The 18,055-nt window shown below is 40.1% G+C and overlaps 1 protein-coding gene across 1 annotated transcript in view; it reads left to right on the top strand.

Moving 5' to 3' along the window:
- The first annotated feature begins 1,151 nt into the window (after positions 1-1,151).
- The window catches only part of LOC138258619 (phospholipase B1, membrane-associated-like), a 198,627-nt gene continuing 181,723 nt past the window's right edge, over positions 1,152-18,055 (top strand). Inside the window, exon 1 of the mRNA XM_069205964.1 lies at positions 1,152-1,286. Within this exon, the coding sequence (XP_069062065.1) occupies positions 1,226-1,286 (61 nt within the window). The 5' untranslated portion in view covers positions 1,152-1,225. The remainder of the gene's footprint in view (positions 1,287-18,055) is intronic.

The raw sequence follows: 18,055 nt of genomic DNA, 5'->3' as shown, positions 1-18,055 counted from the left end.
CACACAATTTAGACAAGCAGGACATGACGTATTGATTTGAGGTTATTTGGTTTCACATTTTGGAACTCAGCCATTAAATGTGGATCTCTGTCTTTCTCTCTCCTGTTGTACATGACAGGTCGCTGTTTTGGCTTTCATTCTTGGCTCAGAAAAGCAGACACAGAGATAACAGACTCGACTCACGACCCCAGGTACAACTATCAAGCCAAGGATGCATTTATTTGGACAAGTGACACCTAAAACACCCTTCCTGAAGCTGCTTCCCTAGGAAGGTTCACACTCATAATGTCAATCGTTCCTTAAGGATAGCTCCAATCCTCATTGTAAAATTTCATTAACATTATGCTCAGTCCTGACTAAGCAAGCATCATTTATCCAATAATCATCAGGGGAGAATCATACCATAGTCAAAACATACAAATGAAAACGCATTTTTTCACTTCACTATTATAGCTTTTGTTTAAAAAAATGGTCAGGTGGTGAAACTTGAACTTCCCACGACCTGAACTTAGCCTTCATGTTGTGATTAGAAGGGGGCATCACCCCCACTAGAACTATTCCTGGCTCTATCCCACGTGAGGTTACAGATCATCAGCCCAACACTAGCGGCCTCAACTTGCCACATAAATTAAATGGCTATAACATCCTTCCACCTACTCGTAACTTGGTTACTGTTTTGCTTTTGTGTTTCTAAATTATCAGCTATGATGTAAATGTCCTTATGTCAGACATTTTCAAGCTGGCTCCCACGCACGCTTTGAAAACTGTTAGCTATTATCAGCCTTCGCAGCCTGGTAGTGTTGTCACGGCATCACCCCCAACAAGGTCAACCGATCAATTCTCCCTTTTGTGCTATCTCTACAACCCTGTTATTCCAGAAGAATCCGCAGAGTTGGCACAAACAGGGGATCAATAGGAGGAATCAATCTGTGTCTGTGAAAAGCAACATGCAATGTGCGCTGCAGCGACAGTGGCCGCCTTTAGAACCCTCCCGGGAGCACCTACCAGCGCGCGAACTTTGACTTGGAGCGCTTGATTACACGACCAGTGCCCATCAGATTATTAAGGAGCCTGTTCAGGTATTTACAGCCCTCTGAGATAATGCTGGAGTGGCACTTTTGACGCATCGATCCGCAGCGCTGGTTGTTGATAAATACTCATTCATAACATGAGAGCTTCAGTGCACACAACTTTGAAGTCCGGAGGTAAGTCCGCCCAGTGAGCCATGGAGTTCGCCGCCTTGTTGTGGGCCTTCGGCTGCTGTCTCTCAGTGACGGGCGTCCGTGGTAAGTGATTTTACAATAGTTATTTGAAGGGAATGCAATAAAAATGTATCTGTGAATGAAAGTTAACTGCAGCATTTTACCATCTCTTGGATATTCTAATATTATGATGTTTTGGTTGAAAGGGTGAGGGAATGCAGTGTGACCTATGGGAGTGTGTTGGTGTGGTATGTGATTGCTAGAGACAATTTATATCAAGTAGCTGCAAGCTTGTAGATGAACATATATGTGTAGTGCAGCGAAGAACAGTGAGAGACTTCTGCCTACCATCCATGAAAGTGGTTCGGCTCCAGCTCTGAGGTAGGTCTCCTGCTCAGTTCTGTGGCAAAAATGCCCTCCTTGTTGGCAGATGTATTTTGTCTGTGGTGAGTGGGACACGTCACCATCTGACTCAATACACTTCCTGCAAGGTGTGGGACTATTCCCCTGCCTGTCTGGAGTGGAAGACTTTGTTCTGTGAGTATCTTTAGCAGTATTTGTTGAAAGAAAGATGGGTCCTTGCCTGACCTTGTTTGGAGGGCTGATGAAAAGTGTCAAAACTGTAGTATCTGTCTTGCTGCCTCATTTTGGATTCTTTGAAGTCTAGGAGTAAGATAAAGGTACCTAGATTTAATTCATTTGACCATTCTAGATGAGACATGACAAAGGTAAAAGTGACCTGTTTCTACTGAGGAATGCATAGATGTTGTCGGGGACAAGGAAAAGTCTGGAGTCCATCATCAGTCCAAAGTTTCTTATTCAGTCGATGTTGTTGAAAGTGGGCCTAATGCCAGGAGTCAGATCTCTACTTAGTTGTGGTAATTTAAGAAATTTAAAATCATTGAGCCTTATAGTGTATCAGAGTCATTTGATGTAGAAAGCAGCTGCAAGACGATGCTACACCTGTCCAAGAGGGCACTCATTCTGGCATAGTTTCTTTGGTGCAAAGTCCCTCTAGTCTCAAAAGGAAGGCTGATGGTGGACTACTGATGTGGCAGACAATTCTACTTGTACAAGATCAGCAGCTGCATTTCTTCTCTCCACTGTAGTCTGGGGTTTTCTGCTTCTGACTTAATTATTTTAATTGTTGCAAACAGGTTAGATTTCAGAGACAATTTCTACTGGACTAATGGAGATGAAAGATAATAAAGTGAGACATTCAAAATCCTCTTTTAAGTTTAACAGCCTTATTAGAACAAAAATACAGAAAATTGCCATACACAAACATTGTAAAATAAGAATAAAAAGCCTAATTATAAAAAATAAACAATACAAAGAGATCTATTTTTAAGAGGAAATAGAACAATCATGTAGGTTTTTTGTTTAATGTTTAATTGAGAAAAAAAGAAGAGGAGGATTAGAGAGACAAGAAGATGAAAAAGAAAGCAAATAATAAAGACAGTGAAGAAAGTTTTCTAAGGTGACCATAAGTGATCATGCTTAATAACAAATTAAAATGAATTAAAATTATATGTAGCTAATCTCTGATTATGACACATTAAATTCCACCAAACAGTAATATTTTCCTTTGTTTTGAAATTAGAAGTAATAACCTGTAATATAATAGCTCTTAGCAGATCAACCAATTTTGCAAGCAATGTATTCAAAGACCAAATAACATGTACACCAACTAAAAATATATTTTGCAAGAAAAGGGGTGAGAAAACTCCAGTGATAACATTAACTTTGAACCATACTGTCATCCAGAAATCAATACCTTTGGGACAAATAAAAACCACATGCATAAATGAACTATCAAAACTATCACTTCTTTAGTAAGTCTGCTGTCAGGCTAAGACAAAGTGGGATAATTTGTCTGAGGTGATGTACATCCTATTATAAAAGAAAACAAGGGTTATATCAAGCTAGCAGGACAAGCAAAAAAATGCCATTATGGTAAATTTTTGTGCTGGATATCTACGACTAAAGGGGATATGAACAAGAAAGTGAGACATTTGTCCCGATGCACCACTTTTTTTGCATCGCCCCTGCCCCACCTAAGGATACCATGGTTATTTTCAATGCGGCGCACCATGGTGTTCGTTAGGACAATAGTGTCAAAATTTATGACGCTATTGTGGCACTTTGCTACACTAGCGTCAAAAATGTTTACGCTAGTGCAGCAAAGCACAGGGAGGACCATTGATATAAATGATGGAAAAAATGGTGCAGTGAAATGTTATAAATTTCACTGCACCATTTTTTCGGGCCTTGCTGCATCAGAACACCTCCCTTGCATACATAATGCCTGGTGCAGGTATAATGTGGGGCAAGGGATTACAAAGTGGCGCAATGCAAACATTGTGCCACTTTGTGAATATGGCACTGGACTAAGGCCTCCTTAAGGTCACCTTAGTGGGAAAAAAATGATGCTAGGGCAGCGCAAGGTGGTGCTAGGGGCTTGTAAATATGCCCCTAAGTACATCACACATCTGTTTAGCACAAGCTTTCAATATAAATTTAGATCTTGTAGGTCCCAAAAAACCAAACAGCTTATATATAGTGAAGGCTTTGATATACACTGTATTATGTATAGACTTATCTGTGTTTAGATAATATTCCACAGTCGAAGATAATAAATCATGCAAAGCTGAATTCAGCATGCCCTTAACAAAGTAAATCTGGTAAGATGAGCTGCAGGTATATAAAAGTTTTGGGAAAGTTCAGAGAAGGGAACCAAGATATCATTATGAACTAACCGTTCATAATCCCTTATGTTGCCCAGTCCTTCCAGAATAAGGCTGTCCATTTTTTGTAATGTGTTTGCTGTACCAGATAGGAATTTTATAGAACTGACATAAAGTAGGTAAGTTGCAAACCATATAGGGTTTTAAAAAAGTACAGGTAGGGATTAATGTTGATGGCATCCAAAATGTGGGTGAAGACATAAAAAGTATGTGTAAATGGGAAAATCAATGTGAGTTCTAGAGAATACCATAACTTGTTGGTTGTGGAGGAGGAATATAATGAGAAACCTTGAATCTCTTTAATAATAAATGACTTATGATACCTCGTGAGATCAGGGAAGTTAACACTACCGTTGTGCTTGGGAGTTTTCAAGGTTTTTATTAGAGATTTCAGACCGGCGTGGTTGTGGTGGCCCGACAGCCACATTACAAGGTTGGCAGGCAGACCCACCGCCATCCCTGCCAGGATACTAGATCCCGATGGGCTGACAGCGGTGCTGGTTGTAATTAGACAGGGCGGCACTGAACTCAGCGCTGCCCTGCTGATTACAACCTTGTTCTCCGCCAGCCTTTTCATGGCAGTTCCATGGTGGAGAACAAGTGCACAGGGCCACGGGGGGCCCATGCACTGCCCATGCTCATAATAGAGCTGGCAGCAGTGCTGCCACATGCAGGGCGCACTGGCACCCTTTGCACTGCCTGCTATGCAGACAGTATGCATTTCAAGGGTGCCGGTGCACTCTGCATGCAGCAGCATTGCTGCCGGCTCTACTATGAGCTGACGGCAATGCTGCCGCACCTTTCCACTGGGCTGACCGGTGGAAACCTTGGTTTCCGCCAGTCAGCCCAGTGCAAAAGTTTTGATGGGCCAGTGGGGAGGGTCGCCAAGGCTGCAGCAACCCCCTTGTTGAGAGTTTGGCAGACGGATGTTCCCACCCGCCAAACTTGTAATCAGGCCCTTGGATCTTACAATGAGATCTTCAATACACAACATTACATCCATTAACACAACTTTTAAAAGGAGCTCAAATGTATTTTTTTTTACTATACATTAATTCATTAACTGGGAAATTTATCATCTCCATTGTAGCTCCTGACATTGAAATACTATATTTTTAAAAAGTGGTTTTAAGAATCTCTGTTGATAAATTTTTAAGGCAGGACAAGCAAATATAACATGTTCAATGGTCTGTGTATCATTACTATATAAGATGCATATTCTCTCCTTCCAAATTACATTTTGCCATTCATCCGTCACAATTTCAATGGTAAACATGTCAGTCTACATAGCATTATGGATCTTCACACTCTATGTTCCAAATTTCAATTCAAATACACGGAGGGACTGCTGCCTGACATGATTGAATAACACAATGGAAACAAAGTTTCACTCTTCGTATCGCTATAGTCCTTCCCATTGACCAATTTTCCATAGTTATTAGGATGAACATAGCTCATATTCTGGATATCTAATCTAGTCAATGCAAAGTGCTGAAAGTGCAGTTAAAATATTAGTTAAAAAAGATCCAGCTTCAATAGTAGCTTCAATAGTAGGACCAAGACAATCCGAGGCCATAAGACTCCTTAAGGACTTTTCTTTAGCATTTAATGGTCAAAGGTACCATTGTAAAATAGCAGCCAGTATGCTTATAAAAGTGCTCACCAATCATAATTCCTCTCTTAGGGCTTCTTATGATACAATAGAACGTAAAGTGCCAATAATGTGAAGGATCTCCCCCTCCATCTTTTTCATAAACTGCCACTGATTATTATATATTGTCTCTATAGCATCTAAAAAGTGGAATCTTATTTTATATACTATTAAGATATGATTAAAGTGCCTGTGACCTGTTACTCAATAAAGTGCCATTAGTACATTTCCATGGGCAAAGGTCTTATTTGATATGTGGGCCAACAGGCATCCCAGTTTAAAACCATTTCTGGTAGGGATTTTGTTTGTGTTTGGAAAGTTAGAGTCTACAGAGGGAAATTCTGGGCCTTTTTAATTTGAAGAGAATACTATAAATTTGTATAAAAAGGTGTTTGGTAAATTTTATAGGAATCTCCACAAGGAAAAATTGGTAATGGGTAAAAACATACTTTTAATTGTGTCTGTTGAGCCCCACCACGATAAATATAAAGGAGGCCATTTCTCAGTATGGCCTCTTATTCTTTCCAGTAAATTAACAGTATTTGCTGTAAGAGTGTCCTTAATTGAGCCACAGTACTAAGTACCTAATGCTTTATTCATTGATTAATTCCAGGCTAGATCGGATGAAAAAAGGGATCTTTTACACAATACATATTAAGGGACAAAACCTCAGATTTGGTTACATTGACTTTATATTTGGAGTGAATAAATAATATGTTACTTAAAAAAGCAGGGTGGGAAATTTCCGGAGATGACATGAATAATAAAATGGCATCTGCATAGGTAGCAATTTTTATACAGCTATCTCTTATTAGAAATCCTGTGATTTTTTTTTAAAGGTTGAAGCTGAATCAAAAATGGTTCTTATTGTATTGTATTGTAATAGTATTTATATAGCGCTTACTACCCCTGATGAGGCATCAAAGCACTTTTCGGCGAGTGGCATGCTACTCCGGAACCCAAAAGGAATTAGTGATGGATTAGTATAGGGGAATATGAGTACAGTTTTAGTATTATTGTGCGTTAATTTGAGCCGCGGATATGTGAGTTTGTTAGTTGGATTGACTGGAGTAATGGAGGGGTGGAGAAGGGAAGAATCCAGAAGTGTTAATTGGGAGTTTATGGTAATAGGATTTAGGCTTGGGATGAGTAAATGGGGGATGGAAGAGGGAAGAGTCTGTGGAAAGGGTTAGGGAGATCATAGTAGCAGGGGGAGATAAATGAGGGAGAATATAGTAGGGTTGTTTGAGAGATCACGGTAGTAAAGTAAGGTTTGGGTGAGTTAGATGTGGAAGTGGAGGAAAGAGCGTAGGCAGGGGTATTTAGGAGATGAAAGCAGTAGAATGGAGTTGGGATGAGTCAGAGAGGGAATGGAGGATATATTGATAGAGACATGACATATGGTGATGGGTAGACAAAGCATGATGTAAAATGAGAGAAGGGATTATCTAGGAGTTATGCAATGACCTATGAACATGTTAAGCATAGAATAACATATACAGTACACACACACACACATATATATATACATATACATATAAATATATATATATATATATACACACACACACACACACACACATACATACACACATGAATACACACACATATGCAGACATATATGTACATACATATACATATTTAAACCATGAATAAATATACATTAGTTAAACAGGTTTAAAGAGTATGTGTGTAGTTTATTGTTATGAAATAGTAGTGATACATATTTTCTAAGGAATTATATATAACTATAATATACACATAATCAGATAAAAAATATTTATAAACAGGCATATGCAGTCCATAGCTGTTTGAATATGGTGGTTATGATGGAAAGAGCCAACTCTGAAGACAAGATAGTTATCTATGGCTCTTATTGCTGGGGGTAATGAATTCCATAGTTTGGCTGCTTGAACGGAGAAGGATGTACCATCTATAGTCTTTTTCTTGTATGGTGGTGTCCTAAGGCTGGGTGCCAATCTTGAGCGGAGGTTTCTTTGTTGAATGTATTTGGTTATTTTGTTTCTGATAAAAATCGGTCCTATTCCATTTATAGCTTTGTGGGTGATACAAAGCAGCTTGAAGGTGCATCTTCTGGCAACGGGTAACCAGTGTAGTGCTCTCAAGGCAGGGAAGATGTGGGCTTGTGGCTTTACATGTAATAGTAGCCTGGCTGTGGAGTTCTGAATATGTTGTAGTTTTTTCATAATAGATAGAGATGATCCATGGTAGAGGCCATTGGCATAATCCAGTTTGGATAGTACAAATGAGATGTTTTCTCAAGCGAGATAGTAGCTTGCACCCTGTGTGGAAATCTGAGGTGGGTAAGATGCATTGTAGAGTCTTCAAGGTGATGAACCTTGTTCGTGCTAGTTTGTCCACTTGGGCAATCATAGTTAACTTGGAGTCCATGGTGATTCCAAGGTTTTTAACTTCCTTGGATAATTGAGGAGGTGGTCCGAGATCCTCAGGCCAGGAACACAGTGGGTCATAACTTTTCCAGTCACCACATATGAGTATTTCTGTTTTGGAGGCATTTAGTTTGAGATGGCTCCAAGTCGTCCACTGATCAACGGCTCTGAGGCAACTGAAGATTTCTGAGTTTTCAATGTTTTTGGGGCATTCTAATTTAAGTAGTATTTGTGTGTCATCTGCATAGTTGTAGCATGCAAGATGAAAATCATTGATCAGTTCTGGTAATGATATCATGTAGATGTTGAAAAGCAAAGGTGAGATGATTGATCCTTGGGGGACCCCTGCTTTTGTGAGGTAGGGTTTGGATGAGAAGGGGGGATGAATAGATGATATTAGTTCTTTTTTGAAGGTAGGATGCCATCTAGTCAAGAGCAGACCCTTCTATGCAGGCTTTGTGGAGTCTTTGAATTAGGGTGTCATGGTCAACCATATCAAAGGCAGCCGAGAGGTCCAAGAGAAGTAGTGCAGCAACTCCATTGTGGTCGACTGTGTTTTTAAGATCATCCCAGATTGCTATGAGTGCTGATTCAGTGCCTCTTCCTGTGCGGAATCCAGTTTGGAAGTCTGAAAGTATAGAATTGTCTTCAATGAATTGTGACATCTGGGTGAATGCTGCTCTTTCTATCCGTTTGCCCAGGAAAGGTCCATTTGTGATTGGTCTGTAGTTGTTGGGATCTTGCGGGTCTAGGTTTGTTTTCTTTAATTACAGTCATATGTATGCCTTTTTCAGGTCTACAGAAAAAGTTCCTGTAGTTAAAGAGTTGTTGATGATTCTTACATGTGTGGGAGCAGAAGTAGATAAAAGAATGTTCTTGAAGATGTGTGGTGGACAAGGGTCAAAAGGGCAAGCAGAAGGTCTGCTTGCTTTGACCAAATCCATAAATTCACATTGGGATATTTGTTTGAAGGACTGTAGAGGCTGGGTTGGTTTATTCTTAGAGGGTATTTTAGGAAAGGAGTTGGTGCTGATGGTTTTCTTCTGCTTTAAATAGGAGTCCAATATTTATGCCTTGGTTGTGTAATAAGTTGCCAGTTTGTTTGTGAAATCTTGAGTAGTGGGATGACTTCTTTCCATGCATGTAGGTTTTCAAAATTAATTGAGAATTTTATAAAATTCTTTGGTTGCAGATTTAGCATTTTGAATTCTGTCTGAGTAGTACCTTTTTTAGCTTTTTTGATTGATGATTTGTATATTCTGTTTAAGTTTGTGTAGCTGCAGTTTGTCTTGACTGTTGTTTGTTTTGAGCCAGGTCTGCTGCAACTTTCTGATTTGTTGCTTTATCTTTTTAAGTTCTTTGTTTCTCCAAGGTGTTGGTTTTCTTTTGTCGTGTTTCGTTTTTCTGAGTGGTATTAGGATATCAAAAGCTTCCTGTAGCCACTCATAAAGTTTTGGAATAGAATTAATTGTATCTAGATCTGTGTTGGCTGTTAGTTGTGTCTCTAAGTCATCAAAACTGAGTTTGCTCCAAGGTCGATAGGTGTTTGTATGTAAGTATTTGGGGGGGGGGGGTGGATTTGTGGAGTTTTATGTCGGAAAGTTATCAAATGGTGGTCTGACCAATTGATTGGTGTGATGCTATGAATGGTAACTAGTTCAGGCTTCGCAAACATGACATCTAGGATGTGTCCAGCGATGTGTGTGGGATTGTGTACAATCTGATGTAGGTTCAATGCGACTAAGCCAGGGGTGATAGCTTTTGGATGGGGCATATTGGGTTTGTCAAACCAAATGTTTAGGTCCCCAAGAATGCATAGGTTTGAGTATAATGTAATAAGGTTTGAGACTGTATCTAGAAAAGCGTCAGGGAATATTGAGTTGTTAGGTGGAGGTCTATAAAGGAGGAGAAAGTTACAGGAGGAAGTTGGAGTAGGGTGGCATCTGGTGAGGAGGGCTTCACAACCTTGTATGGAAATGTTGTCTGTTTTACTGAGATTTATTTCCTCTTTGAATATAATAGCTAGTCCACCTCCTCTCTTACCTATATGGTTTTGTATGATGGTTTGATAGTCCGGAGGAAGGGCTTCGTGCAACACTGAGGCCATGTCATCTCCCAACCATGGTTCTGTTATGAATAGTAAGTCAGGTTGTGTGTCTGTGAGCAGGTCGTAGATGTGGTGCTTGTTTTTTTAGAGTGACCGAGCATTTATGAGCTGGCAGTTTGGAAAAGGTGTGTTAGTGGCGGTGTTGTTTTGCCTAAGAGAAGGGTAAACAGTATAATTTGAGCTTGTAGCAGTTGTGTTGTTAGTTGTGATAACTGTGTGAGGGTCACAATAGTCTTGTTTTTCAATATAGTGTTCCTCTTCCAGCAGGTTGAGGAGGCATTTTGTTGGCTCTGTGTGGGTGGGTGGTGGCCTTAGTAGTTGAGAGAGACATGACAAGTGTACTGTTTTTTGTAGGGTAGCCTTATTATGTAATAGACAAGGGGATGAGAAGTTGTTAAGAGTGGCATGTTGTTTATTTTGTTTGCAGCTGTTTAGTGAGAATGGAGTATGTGTTAGGGGTGGTGGAGGAGCATGTGGGTCATGATGTAAAGCTCTAAATTGTGCAATGGAGGAGAGGCCGGTGAATGGAGGTTGCTGGGTTGGGGTGCTTGTGGTGTGTGTTTGTGAAGAGTGATAATGTAGGGGTAAAGGTAGGACTGGATTTGTATTCTTTGTGTAGTCATGAGGGTGGGAGTGGGTGTGACGATAAGTATAATGAAAGTTTGTGTTGATTTGATGTGCTGATGTGTGTGGTCTGTATTGTTTTTGCGGAATAGTGAGAGGGGATATTGGAGTAGTTGTTTTCGGTGAGGGATTTGTATGTGAGTTAGTGCTGGTGAGTGGAATTAGAGTCTTACATGGGGTGTTGATGTGTTTTGGGGATGAATGTATGAGGTATATAAGAGGAGATGGATGTGGGTCAGTGGTGTTTCTGTTAGTTGTGATGACTGGGAGAAGTAATGGAGTGGAGTGTGAGGTGGAGTGTGAGGATTGTATGGTTATGTGTAATTGGTGAAGAGATGGGAAGGGTGTTTGTAGATGGTGTGTTGGAAGGCTGGGTTTGGGAATTGTTATGATGAAAGTGGTCTGTGTGGAGCAAATAGAGGATAGTGTTGTTGGTTTGTATGAACAGGGAGTGTGTATGTGGAAGGCTGAAAGTAATGTATAGTGTGGTTTTGCGTTGTGTGCTTGATGGCAGGTTGTGTTAGTGGGAGTGGACAGAGTAGTGTTTGCTCTGAGAGTGAAGGTGTTTGACTGTTATAGTTGTGGTGGATATGTGTATATGTGTTGTATAAGGGGTATCGTGTTGGCTGATGGGACATTGCAATCTGTCTGCGGTCTGTTTGTGATGCAGGAGCTGGATGTCTTTGCAGATAATGTGTTTGCATGTTGATATATGTGTAGGATGTAAAGTCCTTTCTGATAAATGGTCAATTGGGCCGCAATTCTAGCCCCAGGTCCTACCAGTCCCGAACTGGCCCAAACAGGCAACTGCCCTTGTCCTCTCTGCCCTTAGCCACAACGCCCGAGCTGAGACACCCTGAGCCCTAGGCTTAAATAGTCCTACTGGCCAATAGAAACCTAGTCCTAATCCTAACCAATCAGATTTGTAACCCTAATTCAAACAACCAATGGGAGACTTTGCCCTAATCACCAATCATACCCCTAATCCTGACAACCAATCACAACCCCAACCCTAAAACCAGAAACCAATCAGAATCTCAGCCCTACTACTACTACCAATCACAATCACAAGCCTAGCCCTAGAACCAGGAACTAATCAGAATCTCAGCCCTACTACCAATCACAAGCTCAACTCTAATCCCTAAACCAATAGAAAGACCAGCCTCCAACAACCTATCACAACACCATATGCAACAACCAATAGGAACTTATATAAGGGGCAAGTTAACTGAAGCCCAGTCCCTGTGGAGAGAAGATAAAGGGCAGTTCTGTCTAGTGCCTCGCTGTAGAAGAAAGTAAGCGGACTGAGCACCATTAGCAAATACTTATGCAAAATCCTCTTTTAGATTTAATAGGATAACGAAGGGAGTCATAACCAAGAGTAAGATCTTAGAAAAGATGGGGTAGTATTTCTATGGAGATAAGTTCTGCGACACTCTCTGCACCAGTGACATTTTCAAATGTGATCAAGCCTTATTCTTCGCTTGTTGCTTGAGAGCACAGTTGTCTACAAGATGTATTATTACCAAATATTTAAAATATAATAGACTGGGCTTTAACGTCTTTGATAGGAGTGTTACTCCCTCGCTTACTGCTATTGGTTAGCAGTGGTATGACCTCGCCTCCGCAAAGTGCTTCCATTGGAATGGGTGAAAGGCTATTTTTAATCTGAAAAGTACACTCATCATCATACTGTTGGTCACATTTAATTATTTATCTCCTGTAGACATTCTCTAAAGAACGTAATCTGCTGTTTTTTTTCACAGTCTTAGCAAGGCCAATGTGGCTGGCCGTACAGTGAAAAGCAGCATGCAAATAGCATTTGTGAACGCTGGTGCTTTCATGTGTTGACACATTAAAGCCAGTTCTATTGTTTTTGATCATTTTCTATGGTGTTGTCATTTTTCTGGAGGAGCTGAGGAAATAGAGCAGTGTGCCGCCGTTCTTCTTTTTGGCTGCAGCCACTAATAGGAAATCTAGAGGTAGACTCTCTTTGAAAAAATCTGAGCTTGATTCCAATCTCTGTAATTTTACAACTATAGCAATCAGAAGCAATTATAAAACCTGAATGGAGCCAAGCAGCAAATGTCAGACACTTTGTTAAGACTTTCATATTACAATAGTTTTTTTCTGAACTGACTTATCTTTATTCTACAGCTTCATTGACACTTATTACAGACAACCACGAATTGACTTTGGCTCTTCTTGCACAAAGGGCCGGGGTTAAAGCATCATTAATGTAGCAGATACAGTGGCACTAGAGCTAGAGATGTGAGGGCCCGCAGAATCCCAATTACGGATGTTTTTTGCAACCCAAAAAGATATCAAGGGTGGTTAGAAGCGACGTTCTCTTTTAGGGATATCGGGCTGTTAGCCAGCATCCTTAAAAGAGAGGTTTTTTCCCAAGGAGTTAACATAAATTGCAAATATTCTTATATGTCCCTAAAGATAAATGTAAAGGGCTGGCAGATAATGTGTCCACAATATAGGACCTGGGTTTTACTGTGCAGTTTCCTGGTCTTGATGGGTGCACTTGTGGTGTTGGTCTAGTCCCCCATTCTGTTGTATTATGCTACTTTTCATAGACCTGTACTTCGCTGTCATGTGTCCTGGCAATGGGTCCTAGCAAACGGTGTTTGAATTCTGGTGCCTGCAGTCCTGCATTTACTATGTATAAACTAAACTACAAGCACCACAATGCATATGGCAATCCAGGGGTGGTTGAATTAACTTTCCTACCTCTTGTCCCATACACTAGTCCTGAAACATCTACAGAGCTGCGAGCACATGATTCGGTCACTGGTCACCAAATTCAGACAGTTGGAGCGTCCACCCAAATTATCTCTTTGTGCAACAGTTTTAGGTGCCAACAGTGCACACTTACTTTGCAGTGCACCCTGATGTCATAGAACAAGGCGGGCACAACTTGAATATAATTATCATGTATACTCAAGTCACATGAAATACAGCTATATATTACGACGGGTTCACCTACACAGCTCGCACCAAGTACCTCTGCTCTGTTCTCATCATGTGCTGAAATCTCAGTTCTGGCAGTACTCTTAGGCCCATATTTATACTTTTTTTTAGCGCCGCATTTGCGCCGCTTTTTGACACAAAAGCGGCGCAGACTTACAAAATACAATTGTATTTTCTAAGTCTGCGCCACTTTTGCGTCTAAAAATTACGCAAATGCGGTGCTAAAAAAGTATAAATATAGGCCTTAGAGTGATTTTGGCTTAATACATTCCAGTAGGATGAAGCTGTGATCCCATTTTTCAAGTAAAATCATTCATGGATGTAACAAGTTTGCTGTGTATGCTTCGAAGATTTCCTCAACCTACTGGTTTTCAGTTTATGATCCCGGGGTGGCAGGCTCAGCTTTCCACGTTTTTCATGTACATTTTAGTTAGCATCACATCACTTAGAATGGTGATAATACATGGTTTTCAATGCTGCATGGTCATTTACAGATAATATAAAGTGAGTTTTAAAAAGATGATCTAGAAAGCAAACGAAGCCGCTAATAGTGGCAATACTTCTTTATCCTGTTTAACAATTATCTAAACAAGAAGGATAAGAGTGAGAAAATTAGCTGTATGGCTTATGACAAAAGGGACAAACTCACAAGCATCTTATATGTGTTAGCCGAAGGAAATCAGTGTATGAGACCTGATCTGATTGGAAAAGATACAATGAACACTGACTCTAATGAGGGGAGAAAAGTGATGAATAGCTTTAAATATGATGGCGCTCCTGACCCCAAAGGCATTCCAGTATCTCTCTTTTGTAACAACTTAGATTCCTAGGCCACACGTCTTAGTAGTGCTTGTGATGACTGTCTTGCATCCTCTCAAATACCACAGAACAGGAGGGGCTCTATTTTGTTCCCAACCCATAAGAAGGGACCACACTTGTTTCCTCTAAATTACGGTCTGTCAATATGGCTAGATGTGGAGAGATACTGTTTTACTTTGAATTTATGTCATGTCCTTAAAGATTGGGCCAAACACAGCCACCTAGCACCATACTGTCAAACCGTTCAAGCTAAATGCAGCAAGGAAAATAATGTAATGACTTTATCATTGATACCCATCACAATGTAACAACTAAAGGTTCTGTTTTATATTGACTTTAGTGTAGCCTTTGATTCTGTTGACTCAAATATATTGTGCAATACATTAGTAGTTTGGGGTATACTTTCTAAGCAGGCCAATGGAATTATGTAGCAGGGGAGGACCAAATGATGTTCCAGTGCTGACTATATTATGAAACAAGGAAAGGAAATCTATGCAGCGTAATGTGGCATATTATTTTGTCATCTTTACACATTCTAACACTGCTAGAGCACAGCTTTTGCTTTTTTAGCACCTGCTTAACTTCCAAATACAACAATAAGCAGCAGAAAGGTAACCACTTCACAACAAAATGTGCCCAAGTTTTTAGTAACTTTTGCTCCGCTTGAGCTAGAAAGATTTGTTTGTTAAAATCTGCAGATTATGCAACAGATGATGAATTATATTGTAAATGTCACACATTCATAGTTATGTAGAAATTGTCATGGGCGCAAGATGGTGTAATTCTATTGGTCGTCTTTATAAGACACTTGGACCCATTACTGAATTATCCTACAACTAGGTAGAGAGAAAACTTAGGAAACCTCAGATTTGAAGAGTGTGTATTTTCAGAAACCAATGATTTAAGCAGGGTTGTTTAGTTTCCATATTGCTGACTTAATCAGCACTTTGGAAAATGTAATATAGTTCCACAAATATAGTGGATCAACAGGTCCCTTTTCAGATAAGATCGTCTTGTTGAGTCAGTACTGTGCTGTGCATAAGCTGTTAATTAACATGAACAAAACTAAAATGATGATCTTCCAGCAAAAAAACAAAAAAAGTTAACAGATGGTGCTGAAATAAATTAACCCTGGAGTGGGTAACTCCAGAAGTTATTTGGAGGTCTACTTGGAGGAGGACAGAGGTAATTTTAGGACATTGCACTGCAGCAACCAAACTTTTTGAGCTTCATTGCGTCAATGGGAAATAAAAAACGCCTTATCTTTGAAGATCGTGCACTTTTGGCAGCCATCCACCAATGCAGACACCCTTGAACCACTGTGCAAGGCTGTGTGCATTCTGTCAGGCATAAGTTTTGTACTGGAAGGGGTGCCTTCCTGCACAAAAACTATACATAAATACTGTTCTGACTTTGCCTGTGCAGCACACATGTAAAGTTTGAAACGTTTTGAGAAATCTATTGCCTGTCTCAAACAATCGTATATGTCTGACAGCAATACTACTGTACCAACCCTAGTAAATTAGGAATTGTGTCCATTGGCGGTTGCACAAGAATGCACATGTACCACACATGGAATGCCCCTTGATGTAAGGTAGTAGATAGTGCTACTCTGTATTACTTTAGTCAACTTTCAAATGCAAACTAGGTTTTGCCTTGGAAAGTAAATCCCAACACAACATTTTGGGCAGTGTTGGTAAATGTCTACCTTAGGTTCTATGAAGTCAAAGGCTTTACCACTAATTATGTTTTTTTTTTAACTGATTGAAAACCTTCCTGGTCCTTCTCTATACCTGGTCCTTGGAATACTGAGATTAAAGTATATGTCAACTTTGACTTACGGGACAACTATTTTCCTAGATAAACTGTTAAAACAGGCTGAAGTTGTACAATCCCGGTTTATATAATTCTGCTTGGCCACTCCACAGGCCCAAGTACACATTCAGTTTGGGTTATTAAAAGAGTAGAGAATTTTAGCAGCCAAATATATTTACCTGTTGCTTCAATATTCCATCTGCTCCTGAATGTTCGAATAAAATTTTAATTTGGAGAGAGCTACATACTGATTTAACTTATGTGAAGCTCTGGTTACTAGACTTCATGGAACTTTACGATGGTAGAATTTGAAATCTGATACATCTGTGCATTTTAAAAATCTCCTAAAATCACGAATTGGAAGGACATCCTATGAAGAGTGTTCTGGCGCTGTAAGAAACAAACTTGGATGATCCTGAACACCAATGCAAGGCACTGGCATAAAACGATGTCACCTTTATGCAAATCATGCTTCACCTGTAAGAGAATTTAGGACCGGACGGAAAATAATGTAGCTATGTTCCTATCCATTGGAAACAATGAAACATTTAGGGTCTCATTTACGAAGTCCATAGCGCCATGCTGCGCCACCTGAGAGTCATTTTTTTAATGCTCTGATGGCGCATTGTGCCAGCCCATATTTACAAGGCCACCAAAGTTAGCTTGCGTGGCTGTTCATGGCCCTGTAAATACGGCCCCCTTTCATGCATAACTCTGCGTGAAAGGGGCGTTCCATGGATGTTTTTTGGGGTGTTCCCATGCAACACTGATGGAACGCGAACGAATCTGACGTATTCCTAGATTTACAAGCCAAAGAATGAGTCAGATTCCTATGCCACCTCAGGGGTGGCGTAAGAGTGATGCAACAGGGAGGAATATCTTTATAGAATGCAGCCCAGATAGGAAGAGGAAACACCTTTTGTGATTGTTTTGTGCGGGAATATGTCCCCTCCTGCACAAAACAATCATCCCCTCAATGCGGGAACCCTTGGACAATGGTGCAAGGTTGCCTGCTTTGGCACTAGACAGTATTGTGTACTGTGTCTTGTAATGAGGTACATGCTCATTGAATAGGTCCAGGTTTTCAGTTTAAGCTTAAGGCGCTGAGTTCGTAATTACTCTTTTAAGATATTTTTCTGTATATTCATTGTGTTTTATAGTGATTGTAATGGTATTACATTTTTGAGCAATACATTTTTACTCTTTTACAAAGCGCTACACAAATGAGTCATCTGTATACCACAAGCATTCATGTGAATCACTCTTTAAAATGTAGTAAATCGGCGTAAACCCCTTGTGACATACCAACACATTACTCTCTGTGAGCTCATTAAAACAAAATTGTGTTAGTGGGATTACTTGGTATTTAAATAAAAAGAGTTTAATATAATACAGACATCAACAAGACGGGTACAAGATGCATCTGTGTAACCCTGATCTCCAGTTACATAGCTTAGAAGTTGAGTCTCTGCTGCATGTGCATATAGTACAGTATAACCCACTTCACAGGTCCCATTGAGATTTAGATTGCCTGATTGGTCACTGCTCCTGTTCCACAGGGATATAAACTGAAGGTTCATATTTAGAGCCCAGCACAAAGGCAAAGGAGATCAGTGAACCAGATGTAGATACTTTATTAAATTAACTGTAGTTTGCACCTTCCTATGCCACCACGAAAAGTGCAGGGGTTATGTGTCCAC

The sequence above is a fragment of the Pleurodeles waltl genome, chromosome 9 (assembly GCF_031143425.1).
Source record: "Pleurodeles waltl isolate 20211129_DDA chromosome 9, aPleWal1.hap1.20221129, whole genome shotgun sequence".
NCBI lineage: Eukaryota > Metazoa > Chordata > Amphibia > Caudata > Salamandridae > Pleurodeles > Pleurodeles waltl.
The sequence above is the reverse complement of the archived record's forward strand: the minus strand, read 5'-3'. Positions and strand labels throughout refer to the sequence as shown.